Here is a 19,527-nt window from a genome sequence, read left to right as displayed (position 1 = left end):
CGATATTGACTTATTGCAACCTCTGCGTTCCGGGCTCAAGTGATTCTCATGCCTCAGCCCCCTGAGTAGCTGGGACCACGGGTGCGTGCCACCACACCCAGCTAATTTTTGTATTTTGAGTAGAGACAGGGTTTTGCCATGTTGGCCAGGCTGGTTTTGAACTCCTGGCATCAAGTGATCCACCTGCCTTGGCCTCCCAAAGTGCTGGGATTACAGGAATGAGCCATGATGCCCGGCTGTCCTGCCTTTTTTTAAATAAGAGCTTATATTCAAAGTGATATTAGACACTTCATGAAATGTGAGTTTCAGACAGTGGCAGTGTTATGAAGGAAATAACTCTGATGTGTAATCTCACCTCCATCCCTGTCACTCTGCCGAAAAGATCACTGCTCATTATCTTTCTGTTTTTTAAACTTAACTATGTAGTTTTAAGACTTAGTAAAAAGGAGAGAGGCTAGCAGAGGAATCCATTGCTCAGTGCCAGTGGCTGTCAGGCACACCAGCACAAGTGATGCTGTTTTGTATGCCCCTTTCCTCCCCCTTTTCTTTCTCACTTGGGTGTTTGAAAGCCCATTCCAGACACTGCATCACATCACCCTGGGCCTGGCCCCAGTGGTGCTTCACTGTGGCCTCCTCATCTGTGAGCCTGCCCGGGGACCATCCTGCTCCTGTCCTTGGTGCCCTGTGTCTTCCAGGTCTGCTTCTCCCCTGCTGCTCTTCCTGTTCCATGTTCTTTGGCTGGTTTTTCTTTCTTCTTCCAGCTGCATGACTCCTTTTCAAGCCTTTGTCCAGTTAAACATGTTACCAAGAATGTAGTGTTCTTTCTGCATTTCATTAGGAAGAGAAAAAGGCTTGCAAACATTTTGAGAAAAAATGTTGTTCACTGAGGCTATGTGTTTTGGAAATGCCATTTAGATGTTTTGCTGCTTTTAATCTTTGGCGTTAATTTCAGTTGCTGTCATAAAAAAAAATTGAAACGTAAACCAGAAAAGTAATTAAATGTGTCTGCAAAGGAAAAACAGAAACAGTGCAGAATGTGGTACTTCAAGATCGTAAATTACAAATGTGCATATTTATTATTCCTCTATAAAATGTTAATTAAAAAATTTTCATGTTTGCTTGATGTAACAGAAATGAAACTTGTAATGAGGGGTCTAATTTCTTTTTCTTTTTTCATTCCAGAATGTATGACAACATGTCCACAATGGTGTACATAAAGGAAGACAAGTTGGAGAAGCTTACACAGGATGAAATTATTTCTAAAACAAAGCAAGTAATTCAGGGGCTGGAGGCTTTGAAGAATGAGCACAATTCCATTTTACAAAGTTTGCTGGAGACACTGAAGTGTTTGAAGAAAGATGATGAAAGTAACCTGGTGGAGGAGAAATCAAACATGATCCGGAAGTCACTGGAGATGTTGGAGCTTGGCCTGAGTGAGGCACAGGTATGAGCGAGAATGACTCAGACATCATCAAGAACTTGTGATGGTTTGGTAAAATGGAGACTTTGTTTGAAATAAGCAGTTTCACTGAAGAGGAAAGATGGTTATAAAATAACAGATCCAGGCCGAGTGCGGTGGCTCATGCCTGTAATCCAAGCGCTTTGGGAGGCTGAGGCAGGTGGATCACTTGAGGTCAGGAATTTGAGACCAGCCTAGCCAACATGGTGAAACGCTGACTCTACTAAAAATACAAAAATTAGCCAGGCCTGGTGGCTGGCATGTGTAATCCCAGCTACTAGGCAGGCTTGAGGCAGAAGAATCACTTGAACCTGGGAGGCACAGGTTGCAGGGAGCCAAAATTGCGCCACTGCACTCCAGCCTGGGTGACAGAGCGAGACTTTATCTCAAAGAAAAAAAAAAACAAAAAAACCAGATCCACTTACATGTGTGTTCTGTATGTTAATTAATTACTATTGATTTGGGCCCATAAGAATTTGATTGATTGATTGATTGATTGAGATGGAGTTTTGCTCTTGCTGCCCACGCTGGCGCGATCTCGGCTCACTGCAACCTCTGCCTCCCGGGCTCAAGTGATTCTCCTGCCTCAGCCTCCCAAGTAGCTGGGATTATGCACCACCACACCTGGCTAATTTGTATTTTTAGTAGAGACAGGGTTTCTCCATGTTGGTTAGGCTGGTCTTAAACTCCCAACCTCACGTGATGTGCCTGCCTCACCAAAGTCCATGCCCGGACTCTGACTTATTTTTGTTTTTTATTTTTTTGAGACGGTGTTTGCTCTTGTTGCCCAGGCTGGAATGCAATGGCGCAATCTCGGCTCACTGCAGCCTCCACCCGCTGGGTTCAAGTGATTATCCTGCCTTAGCCTCCCAAGTAGCTGGGATTATAGGCACATACCACCATTCCTGGCTAATTTTTTCTTTTTTTAGTAGAAATGAGGTTTCACCATGTTGGCCAGGCTTGTCTTGAACTCCTGACCTCAGGGCCTCTCCAAATTTTAAAAAGCAGAGCCAAAATAGTGGATACAGCTGTGTATCATTTAGGATTTGATTTGGCTGCCAGTATCAAAAAAACAAAAACAGTGGCTTAAACCACAAGATGTTTGTCAAACAAGTACTGAGGTACAGAATCCTGGACGGGTTCTGTAGCTGCACAGTCATCGGGGGTACTCAGGCTGCTAACATCTGCCACGCTACACCTTGGCAGCCTGTGTTGGGGACTGAGAGTGAGCTCCAGTGGCAGCCATGTGGCCCTGTTCTAGCATAGGGGAAGGGAAAGGAAGGATGTGCCTCCTTCCTTGAAGGCTGCTGCTTTGATGTTGTGTACAGCAGTGCTTACATTTCATAGGCCAGACCTCATGGCTGTACCTGGGTGAGTGGGAGACTGGGGAATGTTGTCTTCCCACTTACAGTGGCAGGTTCTCAAGCCTAAGGAAGGAAAGGAGAATGGACACTGGCCAGTAGGTGATGGTCTCTGCAATCCCAGGACCAGATTGCATCATATCTTTGACTAACCTTTGTTTCTGTAATATCATGCTTGACATAGAGATGAAAACACTGGAAACGTCTAGGTTTTTAAATTCTCTCTCTTGATAACTTCTGGCTCTGCCAGCATATCTTAGGTAAAATTAAATATACTAAAGCTTGACTTCTTAGCTTTCTCTAGTTGCGTGAGTGAATAGAGCAGAAGAGGGGCTGCTGGCCAGTGGTTTCTGCTTTCACAGGGGAAGTGAACGCCTACACCCTGATTTTAGAGTCTTCATCCTAACCATGTGACAGACTTGAGTTGCAGAACTGTAGCTTTGTTTGGATATTGTGAACCTATTATTTCTCAGGTTCTGTTATCTTGAGAACGGGTGACATGAATTTAAACTTGCTTTTTTGGTGTCGCAAATAAGAGTTTTACAAAAAGAAGGAAGAAAAAGTCCCACCTTCTGGAGTTTCAGGTTTTAAACCTAGGAGGATAATAACCTGGTCATTATGTATGAGAGAGAAGGGCAGATATATGTTCTAAAGAGAGAACGGATTGCAGCCAGTCATCTCCTCCTAGATCTTTCTGCTCTTATGCTCCTAGGAAGTTGCCACGGCTTCATGCTGGTCTATTCCAGAAACTAGTGAGCACTCTGTAGGCAGAGCCCTGGAGTGTTCCCTGGATTTTAGGACATAAACATAAGCTTATGAGTGCACCAGTGCATTCTTACTCTTGGTGGTGGCTGCAGAGATGTCTTCTCTCACCTTGGAACATTGAGGAAGATTTGTATGTGCCCTGTTCTCTGACTTCCACCTCCAGCCCTTCACCAGCCTGCACTCTGTGCGCAGACATGCATGTGTGTACACAAGGCCTCACACATGGGAAAGGGTCTATAAAAATTATGTTGGGGCCATCTTGATAGAAAGTAAAATAATACAGTTTCATCAGAAGGGTAGCTGTGTTTTCATTGCTAGTTCATTTGACATGCTCTTCAAAAAAATAAATAGTTTTTTTGTAGGCATTCTGAGCATGTGATTTTCTTTCTCGTATCCTGTTACGTAGTCTGTGGCTGAAGGGGAAAAGATAAATAAATGGCAGATGGTACTTATATGTACTTTGGAGAAAACATCTGCAAGTGCAAGCTACGGCCCCAGCCACAGAATGTTCGCACAGGTGGGAGGGACACTTGCTGGACAGTGTGCCACAGTGCTGCACACGTTTCTGTCTGCTCAGGTTATGATGGCTTTGTCAAATCACCTGAATGCTGTGGAGTCCGAGAAGCAGAAACTGCGTGCACAGGTTCGTCGTCTGTGCCAGGAGAATCAGTGGCTACGGGATGAATTGGCCAACACGCAGCAGAAACTGCAGAAGAGCGAGCAGTCTGTGGCTCAACTGGAGGAGGAGAAGAAGCATCTGGAGTTTATGAATCAGCTAAAAAAATATGACGACGACATTTCCCCATCCGTGAGTGGCTCTGTAGCAAATGTGGTGCTGATGTTTAAAATGGAGTCCCGGGGCAAGTCATAGAGGTTCTGTTCGCCTTATTCTTTTCATATTAGAACGTTGACCAGAACATGCAAAAATGTTTTGTAAATATAAGCCACAAGCCAGAGAGACACCATTACCTTCAGCGAGGTCTGCCCCGAGGTCTGCCCCAGCTTAGGCTCCGGAGCTTCCTTGCCCCTCTGCAGCTTGGCTTCCGTGCCATCAGCTGCTGGTCTAGCAGTGGTCCAAAGACTCTGGGCAAGCTCTCTGCCTCTTACGGTGGGTGCTCTTGGCATTGCCATTCTCTTTGAAACTACCCTGGTCCCCCAGACACCATCTGGCTCTCTTACCACCTCTCTCATCCTCCCCTTGGCTTCCCTTGCCGGCTTATCTTCCTATATCTGCAGTGGAAGAAAGGATCTTGGTTTTCTTTTTTTTCTTTTATTTAGACGGAGTCTCACTCTGTCGCTCAGGCTGGAGTGCAGTTGCACAATCTTGACTCACTGCAACCTCTGCCTCCCGGGTTCATGCGATTCTCCTGCCTCAGCCTCCGGAGTAGCTGGGATTACAGGTGTGTGACACCATGCCCAGCTAAGTTTTTGTATTTTTTTTTTTTAAGTAGAGATGGGGTTTCGCTATTTTGGCCAAGCTGGTCTTGAACTCCTGGCCTCAAGTGATCTTCCCACCTCAGCCTCCCCAAGTGCTGGGATTCTAGGTGGGAGCCACTGTGCCCAGCCTTTTTCTTTCTCTGTTGGCTGTATTTAGATATTTATCCTGGTCTCAGTTATTTTTCATTCAACATTTATTTCTGATTCAGTTAACTTCTTTTTTTTTTTTTTGAGGTGGAGTCTTGCTCTGTCGCTCAGGCTGGAGTGCAGTGACATGATCTTAGCTTACTGCAACCTCTGCCTCCTGGGTTCAAGCGATTCTCCTGCCTCAGCCTCCCAAGTAGCTGGGACTACAGGCGTGTGCTACCACGCCTGGCTAATTTTTTGTATTTTTAGTAGAGACAGGGTTTCACTGTGTTAGCCAGGATGGTCTTGATCTCCTGACCTTGTGATCTGCCTGCCTCAGCCTCCCAAAGTGCTGGGATTACAGGCATGAGCCACCATGCCCAGCCTCAGTTAACTTCTTTTTAAAGAAAATTTCTAAATTTTGGAATTGTTTTATTTTACTTATTTTTAATTTTTAAAAATTTTACCCTTCTCTCAAGTTTCCAATGGAATAATTTTAAATTGATTGAAAAGTTGGAAAGTTTGAGAAGAACCATAACCCAATTTCCTCTAGTCTTACATAATCGTAGATCAGTGGTCAGAACTAAGATATTAACATCAATACTTTACTGTTAACTGAAACACAAGCTTGGTTTGGATGTCACCAGGCCTTCCACTAGTATCTCTTTTCTGTGCTAGGACCTAGTCCAGTGTTCCACGTTGCATTTGGAACTAACATTTTTTAAATACCTATATGGTGCCAGGCATGTTCACGTACATAATCAGAATACTAGAGAGGTGCACATTTGTGTCTCTGGTTCGAATCCCCATTCTAAGACTACAGAAACAGTCTTATGTGTAGCACCAGCAAACCTACATTTCCCCTGTCTTCATCTGCTTGGGCTACTGTAACAGATACCACAGGCTGGGTGGCTTAACATTTATTTTCTCATAGCTCTGGAAATCCAAGATCAGGGTACCAGCAGGGTCCGGTTCTGGTGAGGGCCTTCTTTCTGGCTTGCAGACCGCCACCATCTCTTTGTGTTCTCATGTGGTACAGAGAGAGAGGGAGTAAGCTCTCTGGTGTCTCTTTTTATAAGGGCACTAATCCCATCGTGAGGCCCCACCCTTTCGAGCTCATCTTATCCTAATCACCTCCCAAGGGTTTCATCTCTAAATACCATTACACTAGGGGTTAGGGCTTTAACATAGGAATTTGGGGAGAATGCAGTTTAGTTGACAGCATGGTATTTCAAGAGGCTTACCATATTCTTCCCTCACGTCTCCTCTAGGTTAGGGGCCAACTAAATGTTTTGATTTAAAAGATGTGGCTGGGTGCGGTGGCTCATGCCAGCCCTTAGGGAGGCCGAGGCAGGCAGATCACCTGAGGTCAGGAGTTGGAGGACAGCCTGGCCAATATTGTGAAACCCTATCTTTACTAAAAATACAAAAATTAGCCAGGCATGGTGGCACATAACCTGTAACTCTAGCTACTCAGGAGGCTGAGGTAGGAGAATTGCTTGAACCCAGGAGATGGAGGTTGCAGTGAGCCAAGATCCGCGCCACTGCACTCCAGTCTAGACGACAGAGTAAACCTCTGTCTCAAAAAAAAAAAAAAAAAAAAAAAAAAATTAAGGCCGGATGCGGTGGCTCATGCGTGTAATCCCAACATTTTGGGAGGCTGAAGCAGGCGGATCACCTGAGGCCAGGAGTTCAAGACCAACCTGGCCAACATGGCAAAACCTCATCTCTATTAAAAAATACAAAAAAATCAGCCAGGTATGGTGGTGTGCACTTGTGGTCCCACTACTTGGGAGGCTGAGGCACGAGAATCGTTTGAACCTGGGAGGCGGAGGTTGCAGTGTGCCAAGATCATGCCACTGTACTCCAGCCTGGGTGGCAGAGGGAGACCCTATCTCAAAAAACAAACAAATGAACGATAAATAAATAAATAAATAAAAGATGTGCTTGCTCTGGAGTGCTATGGAAATGCGAGTACTTGCAGACGTCGATGCCAACAGTGATTGACCTGGGACACTGGAGGATGTTGATAAGGAGAAAGCTGGCTTCGTAGGATTGGAGACTTTTAAAATTTATTATTTCGAAAACGTGTTAAACTTGGAGAAAACATCCAGTGAGCTGACTCTCCTTACCCTTTCCAGAGTACTTATGAGTGCTTGTTTCTTCTGAACCCTGTTCACAGAGTGGCATAGCACGTGCCACGGCTGCTTACTGCTGCTGGGCACCTTTCCCTAGGGTGAGGGGTTCTCCTGTGGCAGTCCAGGGCCAGGGGCACTCAGGAAGTTGCACACAGACCCAGCATATCCTCTCCTCTGAAGCTCATACTCCCCTTTTGTTAGCTGCCAACAGCGTCCTTCATGGCATTGTTTCACTGTGTCCCAGTTCAGGGGCACATCCTTCATGAGATTGTCACATCTCTTGAGTAGCCTTTCACATGGAACGGGACCTCCGTCTGTGGTTGTCTTTCATGACATTGATGTTTTTGAAGAATGCAGGCCAGTTACTTCGTCCATCATTCCTCAGTTGGGGTTTGTCTAATACTTGGATTATGCATCCCAGACAGGAATATTCTAAAAGCAATGTGTCTTTATCACATTTTCCGTTCTGGAGCCAAACAGTGTTCATCTGCCCCATGACGAAGCTAATTTTTTTTTTTGAGACGGAGTCTCGCTCTGTCGCCCAGGCTGGAGTGCAGTGGCGTGATCGCGGATCACTGTAAGCTCCGCCTCCCGGGTTCATGCCACTCTCCTGCCTCAGCCTCCCGAGTAGCTGGGACTACAGGTGCCCGCCACGGCGCCCAGCTAATTTTTTGTGTTATTTAGTATAGACGGAGTTTCACCGTGTTAGCCAGGATGGTCTCTATCTCCTGACCTTGTGATCCGCCCACCTCAGCTTCCCAAAGTGCTGGGATTACAGGCGTGAGCCACTGCTCCCGGCCCGATGCAGCTAATTTCTTACTGGTCAGGCTGTTACCTGTCTTTCCCATTATGTAGTTTCTGATTTTATTTCTTTGCCTAATCAGCAATATGTGGGGAAACATGGGTCACCGGCCTTTAAAGCTGGGAGGTTTCAAACTGCTCCCAGGGATCCTGCCCTGGAGCCAATTGTGGTGGTGAGGCATCTAGCCCCTCCACTTCTCTGGGGATCAGAGATGCACCATTTTCATCTGTTGCTACATATTTGGTTCCCAAATAAGATTTTATTTTGAGTCAGGGTTTTCCCTGCTCTCCTAGACCTCCCTCAGAGCAGAGGAGAAGGATCTGAGGCATGGCAATGCAGCCATGCCCATTTCGTCAAACTCTGGTCTGCACTTAAGTATTTGTGTTCTAGTCTATCTAGCTTTTCATTACTCCTGTTCAACTGATGGATGCCAGATTGTGGGTGATCCTACATTTGATGTTAAAAACTGATCATCTTTTCTAAGATTCTTAATTAAAATGTATTTAATATTAAAGATTTTCGGGACAGGATGTGTATAGTACTTGTAAGATGAAGCGTTGTCCTGAATCTGTTTTATAGGAGGACAAAGACACTGATTCTACCAAAGAGCCTCTGGATGACCTTTTCCCCAATGATGAAGACGACCCAGGGCAAGGAAGTGAGTGATGGGTGATGTGGGAATGTTACCGAGTGCAGGAGAGAGGTGTTTTCCCCCTAGAACAGGGTCATAGCAATCAACAATCAGTGGCAGCCTTAGTGCATGCGGTCTGCCTGGAGGAAGCACCAGCAGAGCAGGGTTGCCTTTGGTTTTCCAAAATAATTTGTGCTGTATGTTGGAATACAGGAATACGTTAGAGTAGACCCTAGGATACAGCAGCAGGCATGAGCAGTTCAGGTGTGATCTGCAGGTTCTCATGGGGTAGATAGGTCAGAATTACTTATTCTGCTTGTTTCATGGCGCCAAGAAGAGTCTCATGGCACTGAGGGGCCATGGTGCCATCCCTGACCCTATAGTCACTACTCTTAATCCTGGCTGCCCAGACAGTACTAGGAAAAGATTTAAATAGCACTAGGGGCCAAGTACTAACTTGAACCAAAGCTAGTAAAGACAATTTTAAAGAAACTGACTCATCTGGATAATTGTCTTTAAAAACTCGTCTGAAGTGAACTTTCTCCGTGCAGTCCAGCAGCAGCACAGCAGCGCCGCCGCGGCTGCCCAGCAGGGCGGCTACGAGATCCCCGCGCGGCTGCGGACACTCCACAACCTGGTGATCCAGTACGCCTCGCAGGGACGCTACGAGGTAGCCGTGCCCCTCTGCAAGCAGGCCCTGGAGGACCTGGAGAAGACTTCAGGACATGACCACCCGGACGTGGCCACCATGCTCAATATCCTGGCCTTGGTGTACAGGCTAGTCACTTTTGTTTCCCTACTGAATTTTACCCAGAGACATTGTTTTTAACCATCTTGCCCCTTAAAATATATTTTTATGTATCTATATAAACTACTTTTCAACCATATCCACTTCTCTTTAAATAGGGGTTAAATTAAAAATATTTAGCAAGCTCTGTGGAAGGGTGTCACCAAATCAGAATAAGACGCTGCCCGAGGCCGGGCGTGGTGGCTCAAGCCTGTAATCCCAGCACTTTGGGAGGCCGAGACGGGCGGATCACGAGGTCAGGAGATCGAGACCATCCTGGCTAACACGGTGAAACCCCGTCTCTACTAAAATACAAAAAAAATTAGCCGGGCGAGGTGGCGGGCGCCTGTACTCCCAGCTACTCGGGAGGCTGAGGCAGGAGAATGGCGTGAACCCGGGAGGCGGAGCTTGCAGTGAGCTGAGATCCGGCCACTGCACTCCAGCCTGGGCAACAGAGCCGGACTCTGTCTCAAAAAAAAAAAAAAAGACGCTGCCTGTGACCACTCAGTTCAGCTTGTTTAGAATAGCCCATGGTGTATCCCTCACACCAGCCAAACACTGTTTTGATCTTTTCCACAAGACCCTGTGCAGGCAGCTTCTTTCGTCTAAATGGCCTTCCCACTTGGCCTGGCAGTGTCATTCCTGCCCTCCGAGGCCTGGAACGCTGTACTTCCTTTTGGAATCCAGGATTCAACTTGCCCTTTGCCTCTTGTGTGCTCTTCTAACCCCTGCCGAAGTATGCCCCAGGGGAGTGGTGGGCTCTGAGTTGTGTGGTAGGAGAGTTCCTTTGGCTCAGTGCCTAGGATCCAGCTGGGGGCTGGAGCTGGAGGCAGGGTGTCCTCTTGGGACAGGATTGAGGTTGTGAGGGTGGGACGAGGGGAGCCTGAGGAAGAAGGAAGATGTGTGGAAGGAGAGGAGATTGCAGCGCATAATGACGCTTGAAGAGAAATTCGGTGATACAGCTACCCACACGCATAAGTAATTTCTTTAAAAATAAGTTTTGAAAGTTGATAAAATAAAGAAAAACACACAAATAAGAAAGTAAGCCCCCTGTTACAACAACACTATTTAAAACGAGTCCATGCCCTTTGGCTCTGTAGTTTGTCAGCAGCTTGGTCTGCCCCGTGACTGTGCATTAGGGTTTCGTGGACATTCTAGACTTTTTTTGACTGTTTTCCTGTTGGTGAATGTTGAGATTGTTTGCATATTTTCTTTTTCTTTGAGACAGAGTCTGGCTCTGTCACCCAGGCTGGAGTGCAGTGATGCGATCTCAGCTCACTGCAACCTGTGTTTCCTGAGTTCAAGTGATTCTCCTGCTTCAGCCTCCTGAGTAGCTGGAATTACAGGCACGTGCCACCATGGCTGGCTAACTTTTGTGTTTTTAGTAGAGATGGGGTTTCACCATGTTGGCCAGGCTGGTCTCAAACTCCTGACCTCAACTGATCCTCCTGCCTCAGCCTCCCAAAGTGCTGGGATTACAGGCGTGAGCCACTGTGCCTGGCCAATTGTTTGCATATTTCACTGTAGGTATTTCTTAGTCAGAGATATTTGCATTTAGCTCTTAATAGATTGAGACAGTTCATTCCAACAAAATTTGTGTTTTGAGACAAGGTCAAAAAGTGATGCGATCATGGGTCATTGCAACCTCCGACTCCTGGCCTCAAGCAATCCTCCTGCCTCAGCCTCCTGAGTAGCTGGGACCGCAGGCATGCACCACTGTGCCCAGCTAAATTGTATATATTTTGTAGAGACGGCGTTTTGCCATGTTGCCCAGGCTGGTCTCGAGCTCCTGGGCTTAAGTGATCTGATAAGCTTGGTACCCCCATAGTGCTAGGGTTACAGGTGGGAACCACTGCACTTGGCCAGCGTTTTGGTTTTTTGTTTTTTAAAAAAACTTACATGCCCATTAAAACATATGGAAGTTTCTGGACAGTACTGGATGTTATTAATATCAATGAGTTTAGTAAGCATAACTGGGTTTTTGTTGTGCACAGCGTGCATGGGCACACACATCACTGCTGGGTGCTGGGGTGCCGTGGCCTCCGTCAGTCTGGTGGTCCCCTGGCATTGTAGTGTGAGAGCCGACCCATGTGCATAGATGTTGGGGAAACAGTGGCTGCGTCTGTGTCCGCCTTCAGTGTTCTGCTCTTCAGCGTGTTACTCCAGCATTCTTGTATTGAGGACACGTAATTTTAAGCTTTTTTTTTTGCCTTTCATATTTTACTGATCTTTATAAGTCTTGTTCAAGAGTTTGGATTTATTTATTTATTTATTTATTTATTTATTGTAGAGATGGCGTCCCACCATGTTGCCCAGGCTGGTCTCAAACTCGTGGGCTCCAAAGGATCCTCCGCCATGGCTTCCCAAAGTGCTGGGATTATAGGTGTGAGCTACAAGTTACCACGCCTGGCCTGGATTTCTTTCTTTCTTTCTTTTTTTTTTTTTTGAGATGGAGTTTTGCTCTTGTCGCCCAGGCTGTAGTGCAATGGAGTGATCTCAGCTCACTACAACGTCAGCCTCTTGAGTTCAAGCAGTTCTCCTGCCTCAGCCTCCCAAATAGCTGGGAGTACAGGCGCCTGCCACCAAGCCCCACTAATTTCTTGTATTTTTTGGTAGATACAGTGTTTCGTCGTGTTGGCCAGGCTGGTCTCAAAACTCCTGACCTCAGGTGATCCATCCTCCTCGGCCTTCCAAAGTGCTAGGATTACAGGTGTGAGCCACTGTGCCCAGCCATGTATTTCTTTTTTTAGGATGAATTCCTAAGACGGGTTAGAGTATAAACATTTTATAGTCCTTGGTACCTGCTGCCAAACTGCCACTCAGAAAGGCTGTGCCTGCCCATGCTCCTGCTGCACGGGTGCCACCCTGGAGGTGGGGGGGCTCTGTTCTGTTGGTGGAGATAGAGTATGCATTGTGTTTTAATTTGTATTTCTCTGATTATGTATTTGCATCCTTCTGTGAATTTCCTGTTACCTTGCACATTTTTCTGTTAGGATTTTAATGCATTAGGATTCTATTTTTGTTTTCTTTTGAATTTGAGTTCTTGGTGGGCTTCTTAAGCCCACTTGATTTAACAAATCGCAGTGGCTGGTCCCACTCCCAGAGTTCCTGGATCAGCAGGGCTAGGGTAGTTCTGGGTTTCTAATAAGTTCCAGTTGAGGACTGCTGTTGGTTTGGGACCGCACCTGAGAACCACTGCTAATTAATAGTCCCAGACATTTTATAATATGTCATTGTTTACAGAAGTGCTTAGTATATCTCATCCCATTTAATTCTTTTTTTTTTTTTTTTTTGAGATGAGGTCTCGCTCTTGTCCCCCTGACTGGAGTGCAGTGGCGCAATCTCGGCTCACTGCAATCTCCGCCTCCTAGGTTCAAGCAATTCTCCTGCCTCAGCCTCCCAAGTAGCTGGGATTACAGGCAACTGCCACCACGCCCGGCTAATTTTTTCTGTTTTTACTAGAGACAGAGTTTCGCCATGTTGGCCAGGCTGTTCTCAAACTCCTGACCTCAGGTGATCCGTCCGCCTCGGCCTCCCACAGTGCTGGGATTACAGGCGTGAGCCGCCTCGCCTGGACATTTTTTTTTTTTTTTTTTTTGAGACAGAGTCTTGCTCTGTCACCCAGGCTGGAGTGCAGTGGCACCATCTTGGCTCATTGCAACCTCTGCCTCCCGGGTTCAAGTGATTCTCCTGCCTTGGCCTCCCGAGTATCTGGGATTACAGGTGCCCACCACCACGCCTGGCTAATTTTTTTTATTTTTAGTAGAGACAGGGTTTTATCATCTTGGTCAGGCTGGTCTCAAACTCCTGACCTCAGGTGACCCACCTGCCTTGGCCTCTCAAAGTGTTGGAATTACAGGGGTGAGCCAGTGTGTCCAGCCTCGTTTAATTCTCATAACACTTTAGGTAGCTTATTTTATTTTATTTATTTATTTATTTTTTAGACGGAGTTTTGCTCTTGTTGCCCAGGCTGGAGTGCAATGGCACGACCTCAGCTCACTGCAACCTCTGCCTCCTGGGTTCAAGCGATTCTGCTGTCTCAGCCTCCTGAGTAGCTGGGCTTACAGGCGCCTGCCCCATGCCCAGCTAATTTTTGTATTTTTAGTAGAGACAGGGTCTCGCCATGTTGGTCAGGCTGATCTTGAACTCTTGATCTCAGGTGATCCACCCGCCTTGGCCTCCCAAAGTGCTAGGATTACAGGTGTGAGCCACCGCGCCCAGCCTTGGTAGCTTATTTTTAAATTGCATTTGCTACAATTCTCCTGCCTCAGCCTCCCGAGTAGCTGGGACTACAGGTGCATACCGCCACGCCTGGCTAGTTTTTTGTATTTTAGTAGAGATGGAATTTCACTGTGTTGCCCAGGCTTGTTTCGAACTCCTGAGCTCAGGCAGTCTGCCCGCCTCAGCCTCCCAAAGTGCTAGGATTGCAGGCGTGAGCCACCGCACCTGGCCACTACTTTTTGGAACTCTATTTTGTACTTGCCGACTTTCACAAAAAGTTTGAGGCAGCTTACAATAGCATGTAATAGGATGAAAAAAGAAACAACAGTATATTAATACTTGGCCAGAATTAGTGTGCTTCAGAGGTTCTAGAAGCCTTATTAGTCTTTCTCACGTTCTGCAGGGCAAAGCCTTGCCAGGCAGTTACTACTACTCAATTGAGAAAGATGTGTACTAAGTCTCAAAAGCAAATACTTGTTTTCAGTCATATCAGTAGTGAGTAGCATGCTTAAATTGAGAGTTCCTGGTTCTGGGGTGTTGCTGTTGTACTCCAATCAAGAAAGATTCTTCATTCCTCCATACTGAATAAAATGGAGGCAGATTGGGTACCAAATTCAGACACGGCAATATATTTACTTTTGTTTGCTGTTTTTTAAAAGGCTTTTTCAGTATACGTGTAGCATATCATCTTATAGCAAGACTGTGCCAATAGATCACATACTTGCTTTATAGATGGGAAGGCTGGGACTGCGTGAGGTCACTTAATGTACCCAAAGCTGTGTAGCCATTAACTGGCAGAACCCAAGCTCAGACACTGGAATTAATTCTGTCTGATACCAAATGCAAGCTCGGTCCATTATTCCAGATTGTTGCACTTACTCTGTGCTGGCCAACTGGCATAGGCATGACAACACTGTAGTGTGGGGCATTATCTTCCCAGTGGCCTAGATGGGAAGGTCAAGTTCGGAAGCTAGTTGGGTCTGATTCCAGAGTTCACCTTGCCAGTCTGTTTATTGATGGATTTCCTTCCAGTGTTTTTTCCCCCACCCATAAGCTTGTGGTTTTTCTTTCTTTCTTTTTTTTTTTTTTTTTGAGACAGAGTCTTGCTCTGTTGCCCAGGCTGGAGTGCAGTGGCGTGATCTCAGCTCACTGCAAGCTCCGCCTCCCGGGTTCATGCCATTCTCCTGCCTCAGCCTCCCGAGTAGCTGGTACTACAGGCGCCCGCCCCCACACCTGGCTAATTTTTTGTATTCTTAGTAGAGACGGGGTTTCACCATGTTGGCCAGGCTGGTCTTGGTCTCCTGACCTCGTGATCCGCCCGCCTCAGCCTCCCAAAGTGTTGGGATTACAGGCGTGAGCCACCGTGCCTGGCCTCTTAAATAGTTTAAGCTTAACTTTTTTTTTCTGTAGTTGAAAATTACATTTAAAAAAGCTGTAATGAGGCGGGGCGTGGTGACTCACACCTGTAATCCCAGCACTTTGGGAGGCCAAGGCGAGTGGATCACAAAGTCAGGAGTTTGAAACCAGCCTGGCCAACATGGTGAAACCTCGTCTCTACTAAAAATACAAAAATTAGCCAGGCGTGGTGGCAGATGCCTATAATCCCAGCTACTCGGGAGGCTGAGGCAGAGAATTGCTTGAACCCAGGAGGCGGAGATTGCAGTGAGCTAAGATGATGCCACCGCACTCCAGCCTGTGCAACAGAGTGAGACTCCGTCTCAGAAAAAAAAAAAAAAGCTGTAGTGATCTACATCTGAAACACTTATCTAAAACACTTAATGTGTGTTTTTCCATTTAGGGATCAGAATAAATACAAAGATGCAGCTAACCTACTGAATGATGCCTTGGCTATTCGTGAGAAAACTTTGGGCAAAGATCATCCTGCGGTTTGTATATCAAGTTCTTTCATTCTTTTTATATTTTATTTTCGCCGTGTATTTCTTTTATCCAACTCATTTTACCATTAAACTCAACAGGGAAAGTTTAAGCACTGCCTTTTCGCTAGATGGTGCAGGTAGGAAGTCCTCACTTACTCAGTGCTAGTGATAGGCCAGAGCACATCTAATTTGTTTATGACCCCTCCTCACATGGATCACCAACTATTTTTTGATTGTAAATCAAATTGCATGTCCTTCTAGAAATTTTTTTCTGAATAATTACATTGTCTTCATTAAAATCTGGTCAGATTTGCATATGAATCTGTTTTGGTTGGCTTTGTGGCTTCCAGGGAAATTTTTTAAAAGTCGGTATTATGTTTTTGACGTTGATGTGTTTAATTTTAGTATTCTGCAGTATTACTTTGTATAATCTATACTGTAGTGAATTGCGCTTTTCCTTTTAACTGAAGTCATAGTGTTCTATCCGACTAAGAATGCTTTACTGTATAGATTGAGTATAAATGAATATGTGGTGTATAAATGTACTGTATTTGGTTATCTTTTACCATTCTTAGTGGTTCTCTCCGTGTTGACAGGTGGCAGCGACTTTGAATAACCTTGCAGTCCTTTATGGTAAAAGAGGGAAGTACAAAGAAGCAGAGCCGTTGTGCAAAAGAGCTCTGGAAATCCGAGAAAAGGTACAAAAGAAGGGGGCAGTCGTCGTCTTTGAGATTTTTGTTTTGTGTGTGTGTGTGTGTGTGTGTGTGTGTGTGTGTGTTTTATTTATTTATTTTTTGAGACGAGTCTCGTTCTGTCACTGGGCTGGTGTGCGGTGGCGCGATCTCGGCTCACTGCAACCTCTACCTCCATGGTTCAAGTGGTTCTCCTGCCTCAGTCTTCCAAGTAGCTGGGACTACAGGCATGCAGCACCACGCCCAGCTAGTTTTTGTATTTGTAGTAGAGATGGGGTTTCACCATGTTGGCCAGGATGTTCTCGATCTCTTGACCACCTGATCTGCCCACCTCAGCCTCCCAAAGTGCTAGGATTACAGGCATGAGCCACCATGCCCAGCCCTGTTTTTTGTGTTTTTAAAAATTTTTCAGTTTTAGGTTTTGAGAAATAACCACTGTGATGTGTTTTTAACTGACTGTTAGCTGGAAACAACTCATTTAATTAGCGAATAGCCCACAAAAAGCCAGATTGGCCCATACAAATCAGCGTGGCTCATGCCTGTAATCCCAGCACTTTGGGAGGCCAAAGTGGGGGGATCACTTGAGCCTAGAAAGTTCAAGATCAGCTTGGGTAACATAGTGAGACCTCGTCTCTAAAGAAAAAAAAAAAGAAAAGAAGGTCCAGTTATGAAACGTGTGCATTTAGAAAGGTGCAGTCCTGAGTCTGGTGCCGTCCAAGGTGGCCTAGAAGTGACTCTGATTGAAGACATGTCTAAGGACTAGAGATGGAAAGCCTGGGAGCATTGCATTTGACGGTGGAACATGTGCTTGTCATTAAGAAAACCATGATAGTTTTAAGATAAATTTACTGCCGGGCGCGGTGGCTTACGCCTGTAATCCCAGCACTTTGGGAGGCCAAGGCGGGCGGATCACAAGGTCAGGAGATCGAGACCACAGTGAAACCCCGTCTCTACTAAAAATACAAAAAATTAGCCAGGCGCTGTGGCAGGCGCCTGTAGTCCCAGCTAGTCAGGAGGCTGAGGCAGGAGAATGGCGTGAACCCGGGAGGCGGAGCTTGCAGTGAGCCGAGATTGCGCCACTGCACTCCAGTCTGGGGGAGAGAGCGAGACTCCGTCTCAAAAAAAAAAAAAAAAAAAAAAAGATAACATTTACCAAATACGCTTTATGAAGCTGAAGAATGAAATAATTATTATTATAACTAAAGATTACCTCAGAGCTATAGATTGAGTCAATGTCATGTATATTTAATACCAGCTGCTACAGTTTATGGTAATTAGGTATTGAAAAAATATAACGTAACTTGTTCATTTCAGCAGTGCTCTGTATGACAGTCTCTTCAGATGTTACAGAGATTGAGGTATCAGGTCTGTCTGATGAGTAACCACAAATTGTTTTTTTTTTTTCTCTGAGAGGGAGTCTTGCTCTGTCGCCCAGGCTGGAGTATAGGGGCACAATCTCGGCTCACTGCAGCCTCCGCCACCCGGATTCTGGGGATTCTCCTGCCTCAGCCTCCTGGGTAGCTGGGATTACAGGCATGTGCCACCACGCCTGGCTAATTTTTGTATTTTTTAGTAGAGATGGGCTTTCACTATGTTGGCCAGGCTGAACTCAAACTCCTGACCTCAGGTGATCCGTCTGCTTCAGCCTCCCACAGTGCTGGGATTATAGGCATGAGCTACTGCGCCCAGCCACACAAATGGTATTTTAACTTGGTATTTTTAGTGATTATTTATCAGTGATTCTTATCAGTTAATTTTGGGACACATGGCAAGGAATTGGGGGAGAAAGAATGAAAAGGGGCTCCTTATCAGATTATACAGGTAACATTAAGCCCTCAATCTGCATGTTTCTGAAATAGAATGGTCGAATTTGGGGTGGGCTGGAGTTAAAGTCAGGGACAGCACAAAAGTACTAAATCAAGAATTAGGAACCATATAAGATGACCTGCCAAATTCATTCATATATTTACCCTTTCATTCATTTCGAGCCCCCTGCTTAGAGTTGGTGATTTACAGATCAGAGATGTAGTCCCTCCCACTAGGACACAGTCCACTGGACAGACTGAGGACCGCAGAGGGCACAGCAGCGTCTAGAATAGAGAGCTCTGGGAAGACATGGAGTGCGGGTTCCTGCGGGCCACAGCCAGGGGATGTTGGGGATGGTTTCTCAGGGAAGGTTGGTGTTGGAACTGCACCTTGAATAATTGAGTTAAAAATGTCCTAGGCAGGGAGAGGTAGGGAATGCAGAAAGGAGTAGAGAGGCAGCTTACCTCCCTGCGGACCACATGTGTAAAGGCACAAAGCAGAGAGAACTCATCACTTGTTCAAGGTACTGAAGGAGGAGGTTAGTGTTCATTCATCCATCTGTGTGCCAGGCCCCTTTTTAGATGCAAGGATTACACTGGTGAAGAAAAGAGACAAAGAATTTGCACTCTTGGGGCTTACATTGTAATAAAGAATATTCAAGGTAGTTCAGAGTAGTGATTCTTACAAAGAAAGAACAACCAGGTGATATGCCTGCGAGTTCACTAGGTGAGGTGGGGTGAGGGCTCCCTTAATTTGGTATAGGGAGGTCCCCTTTGAGGGGAACTGAAGAGAACCCTGAAGGATAAGTCATTGCTAGTGGGGAGGGCTAGGAGAAGAGCGTCCTGGGCAACTGGGACAGCTGTGGGCTCCTCCAGAACCTGGCAGTAAAACTCACATAGCCCTTACAAAGCCCATTTTCCTTATCTTCAAAATGTGCCTAATATGTACATTTGTACATAGTACAATAAATGTACATAAAATGTACCTACCATGAAGGATTACTGCAATAATTAATGCAGCTAAAGAAAATGAACACAGTTCCCTCCCTCCCCTCATAAATAAGAATTTGATAAATTCTGGTTATTTTGTTATTACATGGTGTGGGGAGCCAGTTAAGGATTTAAATCTGAAAGTGTAGCACAGTCGTGCTTATGTTGAGGAAGATCATAATGTGACAGTAGGGTGGAGAATGGATTGGATGGGAGCAGAACAAGTGTCTCTAATACACTGTTTTTTATTCCCAGGTTTTGGGGAAGGATCACCCCGATGTTGCCAAGCAGTTAAATAACTTGGCCTTACTGTGCCAGAACCAGGGCAAGTATGAAGAAGTAGAATATTATTATCAAAGAGCCCTCGAGATCTACCAGACAAAACTGGGACCTGATGACCCCAACGTGGCTAAGACAAAAAATAACCTGGTGTGTT

At 45.8% G+C, this 19,527-nt stretch overlaps 1 protein-coding gene across 31 annotated transcripts in view; it reads left to right on the top strand.

The window, feature by feature from the left end:
• KLC1 (kinesin light chain 1) overlaps positions 1–19,527 on the top strand; it is a 71,308-nt gene that overhangs the window by 24,008 nt on the left and 27,773 nt on the right. For all 31 annotated transcript variants that reach the window (XR_002523573.2, XM_009212334.3, XM_009212335.3 and 28 more), the window contains exons 2-8: positions 1,183–1,444; positions 4,163–4,393; positions 8,668–8,746; positions 9,271–9,496; positions 15,526–15,613; positions 16,201–16,302; positions 19,347–19,520. Coding sequence is in view for 30 of the 31 variants with exons in the window: in XM_009212334.3 (XP_009210598.1) it covers positions 1,184–1,444; positions 4,163–4,393; positions 8,668–8,746; positions 9,271–9,496; positions 15,526–15,613; positions 16,201–16,302; positions 19,347–19,520 (1,161 nt within the window). In the remaining variant the exon portion in view is untranslated. The remainder of the gene's footprint in view (positions 1–1,182; positions 1,445–4,162; positions 4,394–8,667; positions 8,747–9,270; positions 9,497–15,525; positions 15,614–16,200; positions 16,303–19,346; positions 19,521–19,527) is intronic.

Source organism: Papio anubis, chromosome 7 (assembly GCF_008728515.1).
Source record: "Papio anubis isolate 15944 chromosome 7, Panubis1.0, whole genome shotgun sequence".
NCBI classification, from domain to species: domain Eukaryota; kingdom Metazoa; phylum Chordata; class Mammalia; order Primates; family Cercopithecidae; genus Papio; species Papio anubis.
Note: the sequence above shows the minus strand (reverse complement) of the source record. Positions and strands in the feature narration are given on the sequence as shown.